Genomic DNA, 25,015 nt, shown 5'->3' on the forward strand with positions numbered 1-25,015 from the left:
AGATAATTTCTTGTCTTTCTCTCTAGATTTTGCAGATTCTTAAAGTGTTCTCTTGGATCACAAGGAGTTAGCTCAAAGCAATAACAGTTTGTTCCTTCTTAATCTGCATTCCTTAGGGAGAGTCAAACTCAAGACACAACAGAAAGGACAGGTGGGGTTTATTATACTAATCTTGGTACTTGGGTGGATTTTCCTGATGAGGGGCAAATGGTCCCTCCTAGGAATGTTTCAAGAGGGTCTCTGGCAACCATGAGTATGATAAAATTTGGTAAAGGTATGTTTATGGTTCAAAATCTGGAAGGTACTTGATTCTTTAAATTGTTTTTTATTAAGGATTTTGACAATTAAAATAGCTACAACACCTTTAAAAAAGTATTTCTTTACCTAACTTGATATACGTTTGGAGCTATGCCAATCAGATAAAGGATAATTACTTACTAATTGTGTTCAATACTTAGATTTAATCTTTAACATTTAAAAATAATTATATGCAGTGTCTTAAGAAGGAACGATGCTAAAGCTGAAACTCCAGTACTTTGGCCACCTCATGCGAAGAGCTGACTCGTTGGAAAAGACTGATGCTGGGAGGGATTGGGGGCAGGAGGAGAAGGGGACGACCGAGGATGAGATGGCTGGATGGCATCACTGACTTGTTGGACGCGAGTCTGAGTGAACTCCGGGAGTTGGTGATGGACAGGGAGGCCTGGCGTGCTGCGATTCATGGGGTTGCAAAGAGTCGGACACGACTGAGTGACTGCACTGAATTGAACTGAAGACATTTGATTTCAAAAAGGCTTCCTCAATTCTACTTTTAAATAAATTTAAAACATTTCTTTTAAACATAAGGCAGAGTTTCAAAGCTTTCAAATTTCTGACATACTTAAACCTTGCATTTCAATTGTTTGGGAATATTAGCATTTTATGGCCCCAAACTTGATAACCATATTAGTTATGCAAAGAGTTGGAGTAATTAGAGTTATGGCTGAAGATCGTCTAATTTACTCATGGAATATACTGTAGGAACAAACAATCTCCAGACCCGTTTTCTAATGTACACTGGGGAAAGGAACTACATCACACTGGAATCCTGATTAATATTTATGGCCTTTGGAAAGTTAGCATTTTGTGAGTTTAATCCTGGGAAGGATCTAATGACTTCAGCACTGAGAGCTCATCCAGAGAATCTGGTTGATATATGAAGGAAACCAACAGTTATCTTGATGGAGAAGGTTCTGGGGTAGATTTGAGCCATCTTCTAAGCCATGGTAAATAAAGATGGCATGAGGCCTCAGATTCTAAATTACTTCTAGCCTAGCATCATAAAACAAGTGAGACTCACATAAATGGACTTTGTTTGACAGACTGAAGGAAATGAGAACAAGGCTCAAATAAATTAAAAAGTGAAAAAGGCATTTAGGATGAATAATTTGCATGATTTAGAGATGACTCAGTCATTAAGGGACAGCAATAGTCAAAAGAGAGATTTATTGATTCGTTGATCATTCCATGCAACAGTCTTACATTGATTAACTCGAAATAAAGATGAGTAAGTAGGATAGAGTCTCTGCCAGTTAAGCGGTCTCAATCTTATGGGCTAGTTGGTTATGAAAACTCATATAAGACAAAGGAAATAAGATGAAAAACAGGTGCAGGAGAGGAGAGGGAGTATCAGCTCCCCTGTGGAATCTCACTGTGGGACTGTCGGTGTTGGTAAAGAGGGGACCTGAGACTGCCAAGCCTTCCTACCTGCCCAGAACTGAATAACAGTGCTCCTTCCAAATGCTCCTTCTTTCAGCAACTAACAAAAACAAAACCTGCTCTCACTGCATTTTGGACTTAGCTGCACTCCTAGTGTTTAGCATAATGCCCAGCTAATGCTCAATCAACATTTTTGAATGAATGAATCAACAGTACTTAATCTCCAGAAGAACTGTACAAAAAAGATCTTCACGACCAAGACAATCACGATGGTATGATCACTCACCTAGAGCCAGACATCCTGGAATGTAAAGTCAAGTGGGCCTTAGGAAGCATCAGTACGAACAAAGCTAGTGGAGGCAATGGAATTTCAGTTGAGCTATTTCAAATCCTGAAAGATGATGCTGTGAAAGTGCTGCACTCAAGATGCCAGCCAATTTTGAAAACACAGCAGTGGCCACAGGACTGGAAAAGGTCAGTTTTCATTCCAGTCCCAAAGAAAGGCAATGCCAAAGAGTGCTCAAATTACCACACAATTGCACTCATCTCACACGCTAGTAAAGTCATACTCCAAATTCTCCAAGCCAGGCTTCAGCAATACGTGAACCATGAACATCTAGATGTTCAAGCTGGTTTTAGAAAAGGCAGAGGAACCTGATATCAAATTGCCAACATCCACTGGATCATGGAAAAAGCAAGAGAGTTCCAGAAAAACATCTATTTCTGCTTTATTGACTATGTCAAAGCCTTTGACTGTGTGGATCATAACAAAGTGTGGAAAATTCTGAAAGAGATGGGAATACCTGACCACCTAACTTGCCTCTTGAGAAACCTGTATGCAGGTTAGTAAGCAACAGTTCGAACTGGACATGAAACAACAGACTGGTTCCAAATAGGAAAAGGAATACGACAAGACTGTGTATTGTCACCCTGCTTTTTTAACTTATAAGAAGAGTACATCATGAGAAACACTGGGCTGGAAGAAGCACAAGCTGGAATCAAGATTGCCAGGAGAAATATCAATAATCTCAGATATGCAGATGATACCACCCTTATGGCAGAAAGTGAAGAGGAATTAAAAAGCCTCTTGATGAAAGTTAAAGAGGAGAGTGAAAAAGCTGGCTTAAAGCTCAACATTCAGAAAATGAAGATTATGGCATCTGGTCTCATCACTTCATGGCAAATAGATGGCGAAACAGTGGAAACAGAGTTAGACTTTACTTTGGGGGGCTCCAAAATCACTGCAGATGGTGACTGCAGCCATGAAATTAAAAGACGCTTACTCCTTGGAAGGAAAGTTATGACCAACCTAGATAGCACATTCAAAAACAGAGACATTACTTTGCTAACAAAGGTCCGTTTCGTCAAGGCTATGGGTTTTCCAGTGGTCATGTATGGATGTGAGAGTTGGACTGTGAAGAAAGCTGAGTGCCAAAGAATTGATGCTTTTGAACTGTGGTGTTGGAGAAGACTCTTGAGAGTCCCTTGGACTGTAAGGAGATCAAACCAGTCCATTCTGAAGGAGATCAGTCCTGGGTGTTCTTTGGAAGGACTGATGCTGAAGCTGAAACTCCAGTACTTTGGCCACCTCATGCAAAGAGTTTGACTCATTTGAAAAGACTCTGATGCTAGGAGGGATTGGGGGCAGGAGAAGAAGGGGATGACCAAGGATGAGATGGCTGGATGGCATCACTGACTCGATGGACATGAGCTTGAATGAACTCCAGGAGTTGGTGACAGACAGGGAGGCCTGGCATGCTGCAATTCATGGGTTTGCAAAGAGCTGGACATGACTGAGTGACTGAACTGAACTGAACTGAAGCATTACTTCCCTCCTCTTTAAAATGGTAATAACATGACCACTTGTTCATATGAGGATTAAAGGGGATAATATATGTTAAATGCTTACATAGCACAGTGCCTGGCACATACGTGTTCAATAAAAACTAGCTCATTACTATTACTAACATGGGCACTATTATCTCTAATTTTGATGAGATGTGAGGCTTAATTAGTCTAATAAATTAGCCTGTGATTACACAGAAAGTAAATCTAGAAGTCAGATTTCAAACTTCAATCTGCTTGAGTCCCAAACTAAAGCTCCTCCTCTTGTCTCATACTGCTGCTGATTATCATTATTTGGGTTTGAGCCTAATCATCCACAGACTGGAAGCTTCTTGAAGACAGGGATTATGAAACATACTTTCATATTTACCAAGAGCCTAATTCCAGACCACATGGCAGTCCTATCTTAAAAACTGAACTTATCTGGACTTCAAATGTAAAATGGAATGATTCAACTGCAAGATTTCAAGTTCCCTCAGTGAATGCAGTAGTAGAGTTAATACATAATATAGCTAAATGAATAATGCTTTGTTGAAAATTTACTAAAGAAAGTAAAAGTGTTAGTTGCTCAGTTGTGTCCAACTCTTTGCAACTCCGTGGACAGTAGCCCACCAGGCTCCTCTGTCCATGGAATTCTCCAGGAAAGAATACTGGAGTGGGTTCCCATGCCCTTCTCCAGGGGATCTTCCTGACCCAGGGATCGAACCCAGATCTCCTGCATTGCAGGCAGATTCTTTACCGGTTGAGCCACCCTAGAAGCTTAGTAAAGAAAAGACCTTCTTAGATCCAAACTTATTTCCCTAAAAAAATTTTGAAAGATGTTCAGCTTCCAGCCTGATACCACTATCCATTCAGTTCAGTTCAGCTGCTCAGTCATGTCCGACTCTTTGAGACACCATGGACTGTAGGCATGCCAGGCTTCCCCATCCATCACCATCTCCTGGAGTTTGCTTAAACTCGTGTCAATCATGTCGGTGATGCCATCCAACCATCTCATCCTCTGTTGTCCCCTTCTCCTCCTGTCTTCAATCTCTCCCAGCATCAGGGTCTTTTCCAGTGAGTCAGTTCTTTGCATCAGGTACCCAAAGTATTGGAGTTTCAGCTTCAGCATCAGTCCTTCCAATGAACACTCAGCACTGATCTCCTTTAGGATGGACTGACTGGGTCTCCTTGGAGTCCAAGGGACTCTCAAGAGTCTTCTCCAACACTAGAATTCAAAAGCATCAATTTTTCGGCACTCAGCTTTCCTTACAGTCCAACTCTCACATCCATACGTGACTACTGGAAAAGCCATAGCTTTGACTAGACGAACCTTTGTCAGCAAAGTAATTCATTACTTTCATTTAGCATATATTTATTAACAATATATTCTGTATTGGTTTCCAAAGTAGTTTTACTACCTAGGAAATCTTAGGATTCTAAATGACTTCTTAGAACAGTAATAAATGAAGAGGAGACCCACCTAGATTAATGGGTGAGTTTATTAACTCTGTCAAAGAGCAAGATCACTCACTTGCAGCTAACATAGCCTTTAGATTTATAGTGTATAGATTTCTGAGTCTTTGAACATTTGAAAAATATTTCTTTGAGATATAATTCTCATACTCTACAATCCACCCATTTAAAGTATAAAATTCAATGGCTTTAATATGTTCACAAATTGTGAAAACATCACTAAAATTTGTTTAGAATATTTTCATCACTTTCAAAAGAAACCCTGAACCATCAGCAGTCACTCCCTATTCTACTCGAAGTTCCAGCTTTAGGCAACCACTAATTCACTTTTTGTTACATATTTTATTATTGCATTTATATGGAATGTCTTGCCTATTCTCACATTCCATATATATGGGATAATAGAATATGGAATTTTTTACAACTGGCTTTTCTCACTTAGCATGGTTTGAAGATTCATTTATGTATGTAGGTCATACATGTTCCTATGAGCTTGAGTTCCACTCACTGCTATGTACCCCAGGGCATAGCCTAATGACCAACAATAATCATTAAATATTTATCGAATGAATAAACAACTTCAAAAAGTGCTATGTGGTTAGGGATAAATTTTGCCCAAAGAGCCTGGCCTTTGCCCTTGGCTCCTGGGAGGCACTTTCTAAGCTCTTGTCATTTCCTGACCAATAAGATGTCTTTGCTTGTCTGGGGCCTTGGGCCATGCCAGAGAGTCCAGGCTAGTAGTGTGATTTATGATGAGGGCTTTGGGCCACGTGGTATCAACTCAGGCTCTGGAGGGGCTGGAGATGAAAGAGCTCCATGCATGAGGTCAACCAAGTCTATGTGATGGAACCTCAATAAAACCTATGGATACCAAGGCTTGAGGGAGTTCCCTGGTTGTCAATAGCCCATGCATATTGTCACACAGTGCTACTGGGAGAAGTAAGTGCCACTCACAACACTCTTCCAGGAAAGGACAAGTAGAAGATCTGCACTTGAAATCTTCTGGACCCTGCTCTGTGCACCTCTTCCCTTGGCTGATTTTAATCAGTATCCATTGGCTGTAATAAACTGTAACTGAGTACAACATCTTTTAGTGAGTTATATAAATCCTTCTAGTGAATTATCTAACCTGAGAGTAGTCTTGAGGAGCCTCACCTTGAAGTTAGTGTTAGAAGTGAGGGTAATAAGTGGAAACCCAAACTTTGTAGTTACTAACAGTGCTGAAACACTATTAAAGATGATTTGGTGAAATTTAGTATGTTCAGCATTTCTACAAACAAGTGGCCTAAAGAATCATTCATGAGACAAAGTATTATAGGATAAATACATACTCATACCCCAATCAACAAAGTGGCTCAGATGGTAAAACATCTGTCTGCAATGCAGGAAACTTGGGTTTGAGTTCTGGGTCAAGAAGATTCCCTGGGGAAGGGAATGTCTACCCACTTCAGTATTCTTGCCTGGGGAATTCCATGGAGAGAGGAGGCTGGTGGGCTATAGTCCATGGGGCCACAAAGAGCAGGAGGTGACTAAGTGAAGTCACACCTCCATCAGGGCATACTGATACTCTGCTTCATTATCAGAATATCTTCTCAGAGAAAAGGGTAACATATAATAGAAATAATAGGATTCAAATGATAGCTTTGCCTCTTTCAAGTTGCATGACCTTCTATGGGCCTCAATTTTCTCATTTATAAAATGGAACTAATAAAGATATTATAAAGAAATAATAAAGATATCTCCTTAAATTGGCACAAGAAGCACATGCAATATCATGCACTCCATGAATTACACAGCATGAAAAGCTGAAAGCTTTTTTTAAATAATTAGATTCACTCTGCCTTTATCAACTTCACTGAATGTCTTTGGGAAAACAAAATCAATGATTCTATTTTTCCCAGTCCATGCTGAATTTCAAGACAAAACTGAGATAGCTATAACTTTCAAAAACTTTTTTATGAAAGCTATGCAAAGAAGGGTTTCCTACCTAAGAAGCTGAATATATCATAATTTAAAAAAAATTCTGATATAGCAAAGAAATTTTTTCTATGATTACAGATGATATATGAATAACGAACCCAACTGGGGTGGCAGGTAGAAGATATTATAAGAAGAATGAAACCCAATGGAGTATCACTTTCCCTGTCTCTTGCTGCTGCTCAGTCACTTCAGTCGTGTCTGAATTTGTGTGACCCCATAGATGGCAGCCCACCAGGCTCCTCTGTCCCTGGGATTCTCCAGGAAGAATACTGGAGTGGGTTGCCATTTCCTTTTCCAATGCATCCATGCGTGTGCAGTTGCTTCAGTCGTGTCCGACTCTGTGCAACCCTATGGACAGCAGCCCACAGGCTCCTCTGCCCATGGTATTCTTCAGGCAAGAATACTGGAGTGGGTTGCCATTTCCTTCTCCTCCCTGTCTCTTACCTGTTCAAATATAGAAGAGACCTCAAGGAACTTCAAAAATCTATACACTGTACACGTCAGTTTTTCCTAAAAGTGACAAACCCTCAGGTTGACTTGTTATCTAACTGGCATGTGGTCACAGAAAAGATTACCCTGACGAATTTTTAAACATACATAAACAGGACCATGATCATACAAACTTGAGGGAAATACAAGTTTCCATCACAACTAAGAAGACAGAGTTAAGAGGGAGGAAGAAAGGACAGGTTTCACTGAGTGACCGTCACACGGTAGACAGCATGTTGCACATATTATATCATCTCCTTATCTCTGCCCCAAACCAACCCCTTGCCTTTCTCCTATGTTCTACACTAATGAATAGCAGCACCATATGTTGCTTAAACTACAAACTAGAAACTCGAGCATAGTCTTCAACTTTCAATTTTTCTCTCCTATTGTATTTCACCAGTCCAAATGAATCTGTCTCCTGATTTGTTTTAAAATCTCTTCTTTTAATCCAACTAATTTGGAGCCTGTTCTAATCCACTGCCCTCTGTACAAATAGAGTACTCTTTCTAAAATACACATCCCACTTTATTTTGCATTTGCCTGAATTATTTCACTGGCACTCTTTGGCTCTTAGTATTATACAATCTCAACCTTCTTATAGCTTGTTTAGCTCCCCATGACATAGATCCTGATGTCTAGCCCCTTATTTCTTCAATTCTAGGTGCCAGTTAGGTGTTTCCAGCTACCTCTTCCTCTGAGCATTTCTTGATTCCATGTTTGGTCAAATACCCCTTTGATTTATCACAGTCTAAATTTATCCCACTGTGGCTCTTACAAATTATTCAAATTATATGTGTGTGTGTGTGTGTGTGTGTGTGTGTATAGGCATGCATGTATATGAACATATATATATATATATACACATTTGTACTATGTAAAAATAAACAAGGATGTATGCTATTGCAGATTGCATTGTGTCCCCAGGGAAAGATGTGTTGAAATTATAACCCTCAGTGCCTGTGAGTGTGATCTTATTTGGAAATAGTGTCTTGGCAGATGTAATTAAGTTAAAATGAGGTCATACTCAATTAAAATGGGCCCTAATCCAGTATCACTGATGTCCTTATAAGAAGAGAAAACAGAGACATTGGGAGGAAAGTGCTATGTAAAGACAGAGACACACAGACTCAGAGGGGAGATGGCCTTTTGAAGATACAGAGACTGACAGCCACCAGTAGAAGTTAGGAAGAGGCAAAGAAAGATTCTACCCAGAGCCTCAGAGGAAGTAGCGCTCTGTACTTCTAGCCTCCAGAATTGTGGGAGAATAAATGTCTTTTTTTTTTTTTTTTTTGAGCTACCCAGTAAAGAAAGCTACCATGTAAAGAAATTTGGGCTTTCTTCTTCTTGAAGGTGACTGATAGAATGCAACTGGAATGCTTCCAGCAGACAAAAAATGAAGTTAAATCTGTATTTTAGAAAGAACACTCCTGTTTTCTCTGTAAACTCCTGTTCACAGTGAAGAGAATACAATATAGGGTAATTGCACACTTTCCTGTCCACTTGGCTCATCTCCCCTCTGAGTGTCAATTCTTTGAGCGTGGGGACTGTGTTTTTCCCTGTCCATTCATGTATTTCCGGGATCTAGCACACTGCTAGTTCCTAAGTAAATATTTGTTAAATAAACAAACAAACTGAATTTTTCACAAGAGTGCTAGAAGGTACCATTCCTGAGAGATGATATTTAATGCTGTAACCTCAGCACCCACCAGACTGTTAGGAGAACAGATATATAATGATCAGAAATTAATTTCTTAAAAGTCAACTAGTAGGTAATAAATAGTTCATCTTTACTGTGTCACGCAAAGGGGAAAAAAAGAGAAGTGATGCATTAAATCTCTGAAGCAATGCCATGCTTCCATGTGGAATTAGATTACAAAACAGAAGGAAAACCAGCCAAGTCCAGGTTTCTGACATCACCACCTTTAGAATAACTGGTAGATATTTGATACTAGTGACTTAGGTCACAGACAGAGATGGAGAAATAATCATTCCATTCAATTCATTTCAAACTACTCACCGCAGGAATTATTAAAAATGGAAAGCACTTCTTTGTTAGAACTATGGTTTATTTTTATGTCACCACAGTATAGACATCAAAACTCCATGATCCAAGTTATTGCTTATTTCTTTATTGTATTATTCATTTAACAACAACATTATATAAGGCATTACTTGAAAGGAATTCTCCTTTTCCTTTATGAAATGCCTTGTTTTCTGAAACAGCACTGTGCAGTATTATAAATATGCAGATTCATTACAAAAGAGCTGGCTTATAATCACACTTTGTCTTTTGATATATGTAGATTAGACATCAACCAATGAATTTCATTAATTTTGAAAGTAAAATGCACTCTTCTGTATTTGACTTCAAAATAACCTCAAAATTATTTTTAACAGCAGCACATGTTCTATCTGTAAATTTATGCTACTCTTTTTTTTATATTTAAAACAGAAACTGGCTTTGTGCTTTATAACAAATATAAATGGGGTAATTTGGATAATGAAAATAAATGAATAACAGCAGCACTAATAGAGCTGATCCTATTTGTGATGGCTCATTAACTCTGTACAGGACGCAATTCACTGCCCCGGATCAGGAGTTGATAATGGTGCAATGTGGAGCTATTAGCAAAAGACGGTCGCAATAGGAAATTAACAGAAGGTCTGTTCATTCGCTGGGAAGTCAGGATCCCTTTCAGTATTATAACCACATTAAACCATGTGCTCAAAAAGGCCATAAAGAAGAAAAAGTCAAAGACAGAAACGACTTGAGTACTGCTCCTACCGAAAGCTAGTACTGCTCAAGCTCACAGTAAACACTTTAACGCATTTGATCACATAATCCTCATATGGCTCCTATCAGGCAGTTCCAGATATTAGCCTCATCTTGCAGATAAGAACACCGAGGCTCAAGAACTTGCTCAAAGTCATACATGAATGGGTGGTGGAGCTTAGACTCAAACCTAGGCAGTACAACTTCAGAGCACTTGCTCTTAACAATTCATAGATACCAACTGCCTTCTTGCCTTATCTTCAACTTCATCTAATTCAGAAGGATAATAAGCAAACAGAAATCCCGGTGTTTCTCAGTCCAAGATGCAAGGTGGGGAGAGACACCAACATGACCACTCCTACCGCACAAAATGCTCAGATTCTAGGGAGGATGGAAAGGGAAGCCTGTGGTTTGAAAAAAGATTCACTAAGCCTATTGTTTTCTTGTGTAAATGACTGAATTAAAGCTGGGCAAGATTTTGGCCAGTGGGAGAGGCTGAAGAAATAACACAGAAGGCATAATTTAAAAATGCTGATAAACAGTCATATTCTCTGACCTCTAGCCTGCCATTAAGTAGCTGGTAGATCCTGGGAAAATCGCATAACCCAGTGCAGCAATATTTCTCAGGGCTGGGCTAGATAATCTCAAAGGCAGTGCTTTCCAAATGCTGGGCTGTGAAGCACTGTTAGTAGCAATTTCTCTGCTCTGGATAAAGGATAAAAAAGAAGTACAGGGTAGTAAATTTCTCATAAGGCTGACTATATTTAAAGGATCATCTTTCATTCTGAAATCAAGTTCTTATTGCTTTCTTGTTATTAAAATTTCATTTATGAAATGATGGTGATAGTACATCATAGAAGGTCTCTTTTTCTTGAATGTTCTTAGCAGAATAAGAAGCAAGTTACTTTATCTCATTCTATAAACTTTTTTGAATTGTTACAGGGTTCTGAAGTCCCACACAGGGAACCATTACTTTAAATACACTTTGCAAGATGTTGAGGGTATTTCACTTTGTCATAGGACTTGGCAGTTTATTAAGCATTTTCACATGCACTATCTCACTCACTGCTCTACAGTCTGCTAGACAATCTTATTTTCCAGAGTAAAAATAGAATTTAGGAAGGGTAAGCAACTTGATCAACACTACACAGACAGATCACTAAAGAAAATTCAGATTCTAATCTGTGTCTTTTGACTTTAAATCCTGTCTGCTCTTTCATCAGTAAGTGATTCATGAATCTGGCCAAACAAATAGGGTCATAAGGAGAATGTTTTAAAAACATCAAATGGATAAATCTGAATTTCTGGAGGACAGAGCCTAAGAGTTGCATCTTTTAAGAGCTCTCCAAGTGATTCTGGAAGGCAGTCAAGTTTGGGGACCAGTACTCAACATCACACTGCCTCTGTCTACTCAGTTTTACCAGGAGTAATAGGGGCTTAAGAGTCAGATGTGGGTATTTCTGATTGAGTCCTATTACCTACTTGAGCCTCGTCCTTCATCTGTGAAAAGAGAATAATGTCATCTAATATGCAGAGCTGTAAAATACATGAAAAGTGCCTAGATGTGGTAGTTACTAAAAATGGCAGATATTTTATCATTATGATTAATACTTATATTACTACTGCTATTAGAATGAATAGACTGCCTGATATGACACTTGATAGTACTGAGTAAGAATACGGTATCTCTTAGAAGGAGCAATGATTCTAACATTTTCCTGAAGCAAATTCACTACAAATATGGAAAACCCCCTCATTTATGACTTTTGGAACTCCCAGCAGGTCCCAGTTCCCTCCTCTGTGAATGGTAATATCTGTAAATTGCTTTTGTCTCTTGAAGTCTAAGTCGCCATAGTTTTATTTGAGTTAAAGTCTCAAATGGTTTTGAGGGTTTGGATTTTTGTTGAGTATTAGACAGGCATAACTGGAATAACTGGTATTTAAAAGTGACAACTCTCTTAGTTATGCTGCTATTTTCTATCACGGTAAGACGATCTCCAAAGCTAGATATTTGCTTCTGTGGAGTTTATAATTCATATCTGCCTAGCATCAGAAATATTTGAAGCAGCTTACCAAAAAAAAAAAAAAAAAAGTGATAATAACAGACTTCCCTGTGGTCCAGTGGTTAAGAATCCACCTGCCAATGCAAGGGACATGGGTTTGATCCCCAGTCTGGGAATTAAGAACCCGTATGTCATGGGGCAACTAAACCCATGTGCCACAACTATTGAACCCACGCACTCTAGAAACCAGCTCTCTGCAGCAAGAGAAGCCACATTGCTATGAGATACCTGTGCACCGCAACTAGGGAATAGCCTCCACTTGCTGCAACTAGAGAAAGTCCATGCAACAGTGAAGACCCAGTGTGGCCAAAAAATAAAAAAGTGATAATGAGACAACAATGAGGTCAGAGATAGAGCTGAGAGTTCCCAATAAATGGGGTAAAAATGGAGGAGAAGGGAATATGGGGCAGAGAAGATGATTTTTTCAGGAAACCAGGGACGTTCTTTATAAAAACTGCATATTTCAGTAAGCATTAAGATTTTTGACAGTGTTTTAAAAATTATGAAAAATTTTTTTCTGAATGTTTCTTACTACAAACCACAAATACTAATCACCAATATACAGCTACAGCCTGAATAAAGGAATTTTTCCTAAGTAGAATGGAATTTATGTATGTCCACTCTTTATAGACAGCAGTGAGGGCTTTTCTTTTGGTGACTAATTTCACCCTTCTCCTTCTTTTTTTTTTTCCATCAATAATATCATATTATATTGTCACTGCACTATAATTCTATGTGCTCACCCTATTCAGCCCCACCTCCCACCTAAGCCTTGGCAACCCCTGATATTTTTATTGCATTCACACTTTTGTCTTTCCAGAATTTCATATAGTTGCGATCATATCACTTCAGTTCAGTCGCTCAGTCATGTTCAACTCTTTGGAACTCCATGATCTGCAGAGACCAGGTTTGCCAGTCCAACACCAACTCCTGGAGCTTGCTCAGACTTGTGCATTGCGTCAGTGATGCCATCCAACCATCTCATCCTCTGTCATCCCCTTCTCCTCCTGCCTTCAATCTTCCCCAGAATCAGAGTCTTTTCCAATGACTCAGTTTTTCGCATCAGGTGGCCTAAATATCGGAGTTTCAGCTCAGCATCAGTCCTTCCAGTGATTATTCAGGACTGATTTCCTTTAGGATGGACTGGTTGGATCTCCTTGCAGTCCAAGGGACTCTCTTCTCCAAAACCATGGTTCAAATGATCGATTCTTCAGTGCTCAGATTTCTACATGGTCCAACTCTTACATCCATACATACCTACTGGAGAAACCATAGCTTTGTCTAGATGGACCTTTGTTTGCAAAGTAATATCTCTGTTTTTCAATATGCTGTGTAGGTTGGTCATAACTTTTCTTCCAAAGAGTAAGTGCCTTTTAATTTCATGGCTGCAATCACCATCTGCAGTGATTTTGGAGCCCCCCAAAATGAAGTCAGCCACTGTTTCCATTGTTTCCCCCATCTATTTGCCATGAAGCGATGGGACTGGATTACAGGATCTTTGCTTTTTGAATGTTGAGTTTTAAGTCAGTTTTTTCACTCTCCTCTTTCACTTCCATCAAGAGGCTCTTGAGTTCTTTGCTTTCTGCCATAAGTGTGGTGCCATTTGCATATCTGAGGTTATTGGTAATTTTCCTGGCAATTGAGATTCCAGCTTGTGCTTCATCAAGCCCAGCATTTCACATGGTATACACTGCATATAAGTTAAATAAGCAGGGTGACAATATACAGCCTTGACATACTTTCTTCCAATATGGAACTAGTCTGTAGTTTCATGTCTGGTTCTAACTGTTGCTTCTTAACTTTAACAGAGCCCACATGGGTGCTCATTTTTAAGATAGCTCATTATGTTGACCTCACAAACAAAGAATAAAATCATCGTGGCCCTTGAGACTGACCAAATTGCCCAAAGAACATTCTGTTTTCTCACTGTCCCATGCTTTCTCAAAGCTATGAGACCACTGGATTCCAGACCTCTGGCTACATGACCACAGAACTCAACTACAGGCTAAAAATTAACCATCCCTTCAGAGAATTATTCATTGTCAGGGTATAAGAAAGACCCCATCAGAAAGGAAGGACACTGGTTCTCCTTAAGGGCCAGTCACCCTCTCATTTCCCACTAATATATTTCCCTTTTCTTGCCTGACTGCCCAGCTCACTCCCCTTTCTCTACATCCACTTTACATTCTGGAGCCAAAACCCAGGAGGGGAGATACACCACAACTGGGTGGGCTCCTCTCATGAGCCCACCTCTGGCTGTCCCCTCCCTTGGACCTTGCCCACAAAGTGAGATGAGCCTGGGACGGGACTCTCCACTTGCCTTACTGGACTGACATCCACACATCGGCCCACATTTAATCCATTAGTTACAAGGGTGAGTGAAATCCCATTCTCTTGGATCCTCTCTCTCTTGCCTCCTTTCCATGTCTTAGAACTAGGAGGGAGGATCCCCAAGGCCCTCAGGCCCTCAGTCTTGTGCCCCATCTGACTTTGAAATAGGGGATGCCCATTACAAAGCAGACTATTATTATATACTGCATTTAAGTATTCCATCTTTATTCCTCTATCATCATTTTTTTTGGTAGATAAACAATTATTTCATCATTTTGACAATGTTGTGTGTGTGTTAATCGCTCAGTTGTGTCTGACTCTATGCGACTGAATAGACTTCTCTGTCCATGGGAATTCCTGGGCAAAAATACTGGAGTGCATTGCCATTCCCCTCTCCAGGGGTCTTCCCCACCAAGAGATAATGTTACAATTTTTGCACATTTTTAGGATTGTTATCCATTTGGGAAAGCTTCTATCATTCAGTTCAGTTCAGTTCAGTCACTCAGTTGTGTCCAACTCTTTGCAACCCCATGAGTAGCCGCACGCCAGGCCTCCCTGTCCATCACCATCTCCCGGAGTTCACTCAGACTCACGTTGCTATCCAACCATCTCATCCTCTGTCGTCCCCTTCTCCTCCTGCCCTCAATCCTTCCCAGCATCAAAGTCTTTTCCAATGAGTCAACTCTTCGCATGAGGTGGCCAAAGTACTGGAGTTTCAGCTTTAGCAACATTCCTTCTAAAGAAATCCCAGGGTTGATCTCCTTCAGAATGGACTGGTTGGATCTCCTTGCAGTCCAAGGGACTCTCAAGAGTCTTCTCCAACACCACAGTTCAAAAGCATCAATTCTTCAGTGCTCAGCCTTCTTCACAGTCCAACTCTCACATCCATACATGACTACTGGAAAAACCATAGCCTTGACTAGAAGGACCTTAGTCGGCAAATTCCTCTCTTATTGTGGTCTCTTTCTATTTCTTCCCTCCTTTTTATAAAACCCAAGTAGGTTTTAATCATGAAAACACATAGGCTATTATGGTAATGATAAGGATCCAAAATTATATCGCTTATAAATTCATAATAAAAGTGGTAGTTTTTGATTCCCTGAGCACGATTAATTTGATGTATTTCTTTTTGTTTATAAAAAACTATTCCCCTGCTCTTTTCATAGTCAAAATGAAAACTTCTTCTTGGTTTTAGGCATTGTTTCCTTTCTGTTCCTGCTGTCACTGGCCTGGTCCAGGCTCATGCTTTTCTTCACCTTGGCTGCTCTAAGAGTCTCTTTCTCAGCTGGTCTCCTTACTTCCAGGGTCCTGTAAGTGGTTCATTTCGAGCATCCTATAACTGTAGCTATACTCAACTTTCTAAAAAGAGCTTGGATTGTTTATTTTCCACCAAAACTCTTTCTTGGCCACCCACTGTTGACCATAATCCTGTCTACCATTCAAGCCACCATGATTTACTCACCAAATACCTCTCTCTCTCCTTACTGTGTAGCTGGGGATATTCTGCTATTTGCTAGTGCCTAGATACCATCTGAACTTTACCATCTCCTTTATCCTACTATTGCTTCTAACAAGACAAGTAAATGAAGAAAATAATAATAACTGATTACAATTTCCATGTATAAGTCACCATTCTTTTCAGATGTTCTGTAATTTACATTTTCCCCCAATCTAACAGGTCACACTTTTAAGAATCTAAGTTGGGGAGGCATATTTACTGGTGCTTCATACGTGAATATACATGAAAGTTGGCAGAATTAATCTAGAAAGCAAGAGGCCCTACTGAATTTCTATGCAACAAAAACAAATGAAACCTGATTTGCTGGCCTATCTTGTTTATTTTGGTTCATTCATCAGTGTAATATAGTACATGCAACTTTGGACTAGATATCAAGGGACCTGAAATTTCTGCCATGACCAACCATAAAACTTGCAGAAAATCACACAAACTTTCTGGTCCCTCATTTTTTCTCATTGACAAAATGGAAAACTGTCTTGTTTTGTTCAAACAGTATACATACAAAAGAGACTATTATTATGATTATTAGTTGCCATTCCCAACAACACAATCCCTTTTCTGTATCTCTTTGGTTCACAATTCTATCATTCCCAAAGCTTTTGCATCTTTCATAATTCCATCTCAACAGAAACTGAGAGTCTTAGAGCAAGAAACTAACTCCAAATATCACAAATGATATTCAAATATACCGCTTTTTAGGTAGCTGATTAGATCACCTCTTGGGCTTTTCCCAGCTTTAAAGCAGTAAGATTCTATATTCGAATTCATATCTGAAATTCACACAAAACCTTCAGATATGTAAATATCACTCCATTTTGTTATCTAAGAAGTGCTTGGACTTGCCACAATTTCCCTGCCTTATGATTCCAGACCTCATGAAGGCTTAATATGTCTGTGTCCCTCTCACATACACAGAACCTTGTAGAGCATCTCATATCTCTTGTTGTCATTTGCACTATAGTTACTCCTTTTACATCTGAATAGAGTTCGGTTTTTAAAGAAACATGAATTTGAAACAACAAATTACTGAAACACATTCTAAGTTTATTCTTATACTGCTAATTGTGATATCTGAAATTCTGAAGATATAAAAATTTCAAACAGTGTCTTCATGGGAGAGGCAAAGATTCTCAAAATGTCTACTTTGTGAAATATAACATTATATGGTGAAGCACAGCACAGAGGACACTGTAGCAACTGCTTGTGTTCCTGAAACTTGGCTTGTCATCCTAATTCAAAGCATAGACTTTGAAATCAAGACAGCAAACATACTAACTCTCCCTCATCTTACTAACTCCCCACTAAAGTCGTTGGCGTTTAGTTGCTAAGTCATGTCTGACTCTTCATGGCCCCATGGACTGTAGTCTGCCAGGCTTCTCTGTCCATGGAATTCTCCAGGCAAGAATACTGGAGTGGGTTGCCATTTCCTTCTCCAAGGGATCTTCCCAACCCAGAGACTGATTCTGTGTCTCCTGCATTTTTTACTGCTGAGCCTCCAGATAAGTGCCTCCTCCACCTCCTCCACTAAAGTAGACATTGATAAATTTACACCAAAAATCAAACCTCTTTGCTATCTCCATTTAAAAGATTTTTCTGGCTGAAATTTCGACCTGAAAGTTGGCACTGGCATGCCTTTTCCTACAGTGGTCTAAATTTTAAATAAAATTGTAGTCATGATAAAGAAACAACAAATTCTCCTATACTATACTTGGAGATTTTAGAAGAAATCTTACCTAAGAAACTCTGAAGCTACAAGTAAATGAAAGTTGACACCTCCAAATACAGATACACATACACGCACATGCACATGCGCACACATACACACACCCCATTATTTCAGGAACAACCAAAGTAGAGGTAATTTCAAAATCTAGCACAAAAGTGATACACAATATTGAATAAATTTTATTCTTCTATATTCAAGTGAGACATCAGCAGAGAAAGAAAACCTCTAGCTCATTTTTCCTTAACATAAAATAAAGCTCTTAAAGTTTTAACTGACATTGAATCTCAATTTTCCGATGGGTCATCATTTATCAACTCTAGAAAAAGTAACACTTATTCAGATAGTAGGACTACACAAAAGCTATTGACACAAATCCTTCCAGAAAAATAGAATGGAAAGAAGCTGGCACTTACTTGGCACAAACCACTGATGCACATATCCAAAGATTCTGTGTAGCAACGAGTCCCATCTAAGACTTTAGGTGCAAGTTCAACAACCAGGGCTGTTCCTTTGGCTTGACACTTGAGGGAACATGGGTTGTCAGGGTCATTAGACACAGGAAGCCATTCATAAAACTGGCCATGGTATTTGACATCATTATGAGCTGAGCACTGCTGTGCTCGGAAATCACCTGCTTCTGGCGGACAGTCCTGGAGAAGAAAAAGAAGGGGGGGAGAAGCATAGGTTAAAAGAAAAGCCTCAAAAAGAAACCTAGAGCAGCAGAATGCTCCAACTCATAGGAAACAAAGTAAATGTTCTATCACTACAGATGGATCCTCCCATAGCATCTGAAAGGTCATATAATTATTTGGGTCTCAAAATGTAGAAATTTGACAAAGTCATCAGCTTGAAGGATATTTTCAGATAGAAGTAAAATGGGAAAGAAACCAGCTTGAAATAGATCTGATGGATACTAGCCCACCAGGCTCCATTATCCAGGGGATTTTCCAGGCAAGAATACTGAAGTGGGCTGTCATTTCCTACTCCTGGGGATCTTCCTGACCCAGGGATCAAAGCTGTGTCTTCTGCATTGCAGACAGATACTTTACCAGAGCCAACACCTGATTACTTTGTTATCCTTTTTAAGAGTTCTCTTTAACGAGTTTTTTTTTCCTCTGAAAATCTACTTACATGTAAATAAGCATTGGGAGAATTGCATTATGCTATTTTACAAAATGAACACTGTCTCTTTTCTCAGATTTCAGTGTTACTGCAAGCATGCTAAGTTGCTTCACTTGTGTCTGAATCTTTCCTACCGTATGAGCTATAGTCCACTGGGCTCCTCTGTCCATGGGATTCTCCAGGCAAGAACACTGGAGTGGGTTGCCATGCCCTCCTCCAGGGGATGTTCCCAATCCAGGGATTGAACCCACGTCTCTTACATCTCCTGTGTTGGCAAGTGGGTTCTTTACCACTAGTGCTCATTACTACTAAGCAGCAGATAAGGCTCTAACATTTCAGAAGGCATAACTTCTTTCTAGGCAAAACTGGGTGTAGACAACTAAAGACTTATTTCAGATAATATTAAACTAGCTCAAAATACAATATAAATTCTGAAAGGCACTTCATTGTTAGTATCATATACATTTTGAGAGTGAATAAGATATAGAATTAAAGAAAAAGGATAATTTTTATTATATTTTACAGATACATAGGTACTCAATAAGGCTTAAGTGATTATGAATATTGTATGAAAAAAAGTTAATGGTCATTAAACAAGTCAATGTGTGTGTGTCATACTTTGTTTGTTGTGATAGGTAATTAGTTAAGAGAAATAAAACAAAATCCACAATCTGCAATCCTACACTATAAGTCACAAAACAATAGACTGTATGATATAGCACAAGTTCTCTAAACTTAAATGTTTTAACACCAGCTCCTTTCAGATGCATGTATTCCAAGATAAGAGCACAAACTAATTTAATATTAATTATTCATGAATTTATATTCCAAATACAATATGGCAACTTGCCCAGTTTACAAATCCTACCATTCTCCAACTAGACTTCATTAATTAGCTTCCATCCTGAAACCACCCCGTGACTAACTATGGCCCCCAAACTCTGCACATCTTCTTCCCTAAATTACCCATTTGAGAAATTACAGATTGTCAAGGTGCTCTTCCCCCTTGTTTGACAAGTTTAATAAAATCAGCTTTATAAAATTAACATATTTCCCACGTGGATGATGCATGGGTGGCTTCCATGGTTGAACTGAGAATGTAGTTAATAATTTTCTTTTCAATTTATTTCATTTTATTTTATTTTTTTTACTTTATTTTACTTAAGTAAAGCATTTTCAGTTGCATAATACCTGTCACTCCAAGAATCACTTAATTACTCAGCAGGATAGAAGAAATGTGGTCCAACCATGGACTAACACCTAAAAAAGATGTCCTTTTCATTATAGGGGACTGGAATGCAATAATAGGAAGTCAAGAAGCATCTGGAGTAACAGGCAAATTTGGCCTTGGAGTATAGAATGAAGCAGGGCAAAGGCTAAGAGTTTTGCCAAAAGAACATACTGGAAATAACAAACACCCTCTTCCAACAACACAAAAGAAAACTCTATACATGGACATCACCAGATGGTCAACACCGAAATCAGGTTGATTATATTCTTTGCAGCCAAAGATGGAGAAGCTCTACACAGTCAGCAAAAACAAGAACAGGAGCAGACTGTGACTCAGATCATGAACAACTTTTGCCAAATTCAAACTTAAATTGAAGAAAGTGGGGAAAACCACTAGACCATTCAAGTATGATCTAAATCAAATCCCTTATGATTATACAGTGGAAGTGAGAAATAGATTCAAGGGACTAGATCTGACAGAGTGACTGATGAACTATGGACGGAGGTTCATGACATTGTACAGGAGACAGGGATCAAGACCATCCCCAAGAAAAAAAATGCAAAGAAGCAAAATGGCTGTCTGAGGAGGCCTTCCAAATAGCTGTGAGAAGAAGAGAAGCAAAAAGCAAAGGAGAGAAGGAAAGATATGCCCATTTGAATGCAGAGTTCCAAAGAATAGCAAGGAGAGATAAGAAAGCCTTCCTTGGTGATCAGTGCAAAGAAATAGAGGAAAACAATAGAATGGGAAAGACTAGAGATCTCTTCAAAAAAATTAGAGAAACCAAGGAACATTTCATGTAAAGATGGGCTTGATAAAGGACAGAAATGGTAAGGGCCTAACAGAAGCAGAAGATATTAAGAAGACATGGCAAGAATACACAGAAGAACTGTACAAAAAAGATCTTCACAACCCAGATAATAATGATGGTGTGATCACTCAGCTAGAGCCAGACATCCTAGAATGTGAAGTCAAGTGGGACTTAGGAAGCATCACTATGAACAAAGCTACTGGAAGTGATGGAATTCCAGTGGAGCTATTTCAAATCCTGGAAGATGATGATGCTGTGAAAGTGCTGCACTCAATATGCCAGCAAATTTGGGAAACTCAGCAGTGGCCACAGGACTGGAAAAGGTCAGTTTTCATTCCAATCCCAAAGAAAGGCAATGCCAAAGAATGCTCAAACTCCTACACAATTGCACTCACCTCACACAATAGGAAAGTAATGTTCAAAAGTCTCCAAGCCAGGCTTCAGCAATACATGAACCATGAACTTCCAGTTGTTCAAGCTGGATTTAGAAAAGGCAGAGGAATCAGAGATCAATTTGCCAATATCTGCTGGATCGTCGAAAAAGCAAGAGAGTTCCAGAAAAACATGTATTTCTGCTTTATTGACTATGCCAAAGCCTTTGACTGTGTGGATCACAATAAACTGTGGAAAATTCTGAAAGAGATGGGAATACCAGACCACCTGACCTGCCTCTTGAGAAACCTATATGCAAGTCAGGAAGCAACAATTAGAACTGGACATGGAACAACAGACTGATTCCAAATAGGAAAAGGAGTACGTCAAGGCTGTATATTGTCACCCTGCTTATTTAACTTATATGCAGAGTACATCATGAGAAATGCTGGGCTGGATGAAACACAAGCTGGAATCAAGATTGCCGGGAGAAATATCAATAACCTCAGATATGCAGATGACACCACCCTTATGGCAGAAAGTGAAGAAGAACTAAAGAGCCTCTTGATGAAAGTGAAAGAGGAAAGTGAAAAAGTTGGCTTAAAACTCAACTTTCAGAAAACGAAGATCATTGCATCTGGTCCCATCACTTCATGGGAAATAGATGGGGAAACAGTGGAAACAGTGGCAGACTATTTTTTGGGGCTCCAAAATCACTGCAGATGGTGACTGCAGCCATGAAATTAAAAGATGCATACTCCTTGGAAGGAAAGTTATGACCAACCTAGACAACATATTAAGAAGCAGAGACATTATTTAGCCAATAAAGGTCCATCTAGTCAATGCTGTGGTTTTTCCAGTAGTCATGTATGGATGTGAGAGTTGGACTATAAAGAAAGCTGAGCACCTAAGAATTGATGCTTTTGAACTGTGGTGTAGGAGAAGACTCTTGAAAGTCCCTTGGACTTCATGGAGATCCAACCAGTCCATCCTAAAGGAGATCAGTCCTGAGTGTTCACTGGAAGGACTGATGTTGAAGCTAAACTCCAATACTTCAGCCACCTGATGCGAAAAGCTGACTTTTGAAAAGACCCTGATGCTTGGAAAGATTGAGAGCAGGAGGAGAAGGGGATGCCAGAGGATTAGATGGTTGGATGGCATCATTGACTCAATGGATATGAGTTTGAGTAAACTCTGGGAGTTGATGATGGACAGGGAGGCCTGGCGTGCTGTGGTCCATGGGGTTGCAAAGAGTCGGACACAACTGAGCGACTGAACTGAACTGAATAGAAGAAATACTGATAAAGTGGAACATCAAGCAAACTGTTTAGAGTGGTCCCCAACCTCATTATAATTGCTTTTACTTTCTTTTAATAAATGAATGTGAATCAGCCATAAGGGGATTTCAGGTTCAGATTGAATCACCTCTGCATTAAGTTATAAGGGTAATATATAGTTAAGAGACCTCTTAATATGAACCTGAGATAATTTTCTGCATTTATCCAATTTTAAGAAAATAATGTCAATTACATTTTAAAGTTGCAGTTACATCACCTTAGTACAGACATAAAACTATAGAGTCTCTTATGAATCCCTCTTGCTCAACAAAATGTCTTGAGTGTTCCCATCTTTACTAAAATAAATAAGTGTGAAAGTCAATCAAAGGTAAAATTTTAAAAAGTGAAGTTAAACTATTAAGACTTCTAGGTTTTCTTTTCTGTGACAAAAAGTAGACATATTTAAACATATCACAGAAAATCAACAAGCAGACAGATGTTCGTGTTCTCAATTCACCTATATCTACTAGCTCCAAGAACACCTGCTACAGGTTTTATAAACTTTCACAACCGGAGAAATATCTCCGAGATTAATAATGTTTGTGAACACCTCTACTCACTTTCATCACTATGGTCTTTCCTCCTGCCCCTACTTCTGTGGGGTGGGAAAATATATTTTGCTAAATTGCGAATGCACTTAAAACCTGGAGTTCAGAATTGGAAACTGAACTTGAACCTTTTTAACGTTTGAGTTTATTTGTACTTGGCAAAATGCAACTTCCTGTTTTAAGAAAAAGGACTTAAGAGGATTTATAAAACAGGTTCAGAAAGCTTCTTGGACATCAAATAGCTCTTACAAAATAACATTTTGATGATTTAAGTGTAAATGAATCAGAAACATATGAATCAAATTTCCCTTGAAATACACACGTTTAAAAATTAAGGAAAGAAAGATTTGGCAAAAGCTTCTCTTGTTGAACCCAAAATATCTCAAGCATAGTTCAAGACATTCACTGAACCCCTGAAGCATCTGGAATCACCCAGCTGCAGGAGTGGAAACTCAAGCAAAGTCATCATGGTTTCTTGTCCCATAGTATCATAATAATAATTACAACAAAATAACTCTTACTTGTATAGAGATTCATCATGTACATCATTTTTAGTTCTGAATTATAGTTTGATCCATGAAACCACTATAATTTCTGATCCTCCTACAAGTCAGATTTAGAAACTGATGCCCTAACTGCTTTGACGTCCTATCCGGGGCATTATCTTTGAAATATCTCATAGGTAGTAATGATGAAGACAAAATTGCTGAAGTCTAGTAGCTATTTGAACTAAATATATCCCCCACAAAGAACCTGGCAAGAAAACATGGTGTGGGAAGGATGCTCTGGACCAAAGATCCTCAGCTTTCAGCTAGAGATACCATCCAGTAGAATAGAGTGGGAGAGAGCAAAAGAACACATTTTTTGGCCTTTCCAACTAACTATAATGCCTGAATATTGACAACTGTGTCAGGCTACTGAGCTAGAACTTCCTCACCCTGAAAGAAAAATATTTTATTTAACATAATCGGATGATCCCATGAATTACTGCATTTAGCCACTTAATATATTTTTCATTCCAAGTTTTAAGCACTCAATTCTAACCACGTCAGAGTTTTTTTTTTTCTTTAAAAGCACAAAAATACAAACTGACCTTTAATGTGCTTCCATTATAATTCATAAAGTCCGTGGAGTTCTGCCATATATGAATTCAATTCAAAACATTTTCTGGTTAATCAACTAGCCAGTGGGGAAGATAAGATGGATCCCAGCTGTCCCCTGATGATGACAGGTGGATCAGATTACACTGTGGGACAAGAAGGGGTAAGGCTTCCCAGAGTTGATTCACTGGGTGAAATGTGGACAATTATATAGCAGCAGCTAAGGTGGCAACATCAGCCTTTAAAATGGTTTTGAAAAATATACACACATTACAGATTTAGGGTCAGGAAAAACATGACTTTTTTTGTTTCTCTTTTTAAAGATGATATTCACCTTTCTGAGGGATGGCCTTCTTTGCCTCTAACCTTAAATATTTGGTGGTTGGCCTTTTCTGCTAATGTTGCTATTTAATTTAAAGTATTACGAGTGGCATGACATAAATGCCGTATTCTGACTCCATGGTATTATATATAAGTGAAAGAAAGTGTTAGTCGCTCAGTCGAGTCCGACTCTTTGCAACCCCGTGGAGTGTAGCCGGCCAGGCTCTTCTGCCCATGGGATTTCTCCAGGCAAGGATACTGGAGTGGGTTGCCATTTCCTTCTCCAAGGGATCT

The 25,015-nt window shown here is 39.1% G+C and overlaps 1 protein-coding gene across 1 annotated transcript in view; it reads right to left on the minus strand.

The window, feature by feature from the left end:
* Positions 1-25,015, minus strand: part of ADAMTSL1 (ADAMTS like 1) — a 444,282-nt gene that overhangs the window by 352,321 nt on the left and 66,946 nt on the right. Inside the window, exon 4 of the mRNA XM_068973576.1 lies at positions 18,296-18,532. Coding sequence (XP_068829677.1) covers positions 18,296-18,532 — 237 coding nt within the window. The remainder of the gene's footprint in view (positions 1-18,295; positions 18,533-25,015) is intronic.

Source organism: Capricornis sumatraensis, chromosome 6 (assembly GCF_032405125.1).
Source record: "Capricornis sumatraensis isolate serow.1 chromosome 6, serow.2, whole genome shotgun sequence".
In the NCBI taxonomy this organism is placed as follows: Eukaryota; Metazoa; Chordata; class Mammalia; order Artiodactyla; family Bovidae; genus Capricornis; species Capricornis sumatraensis.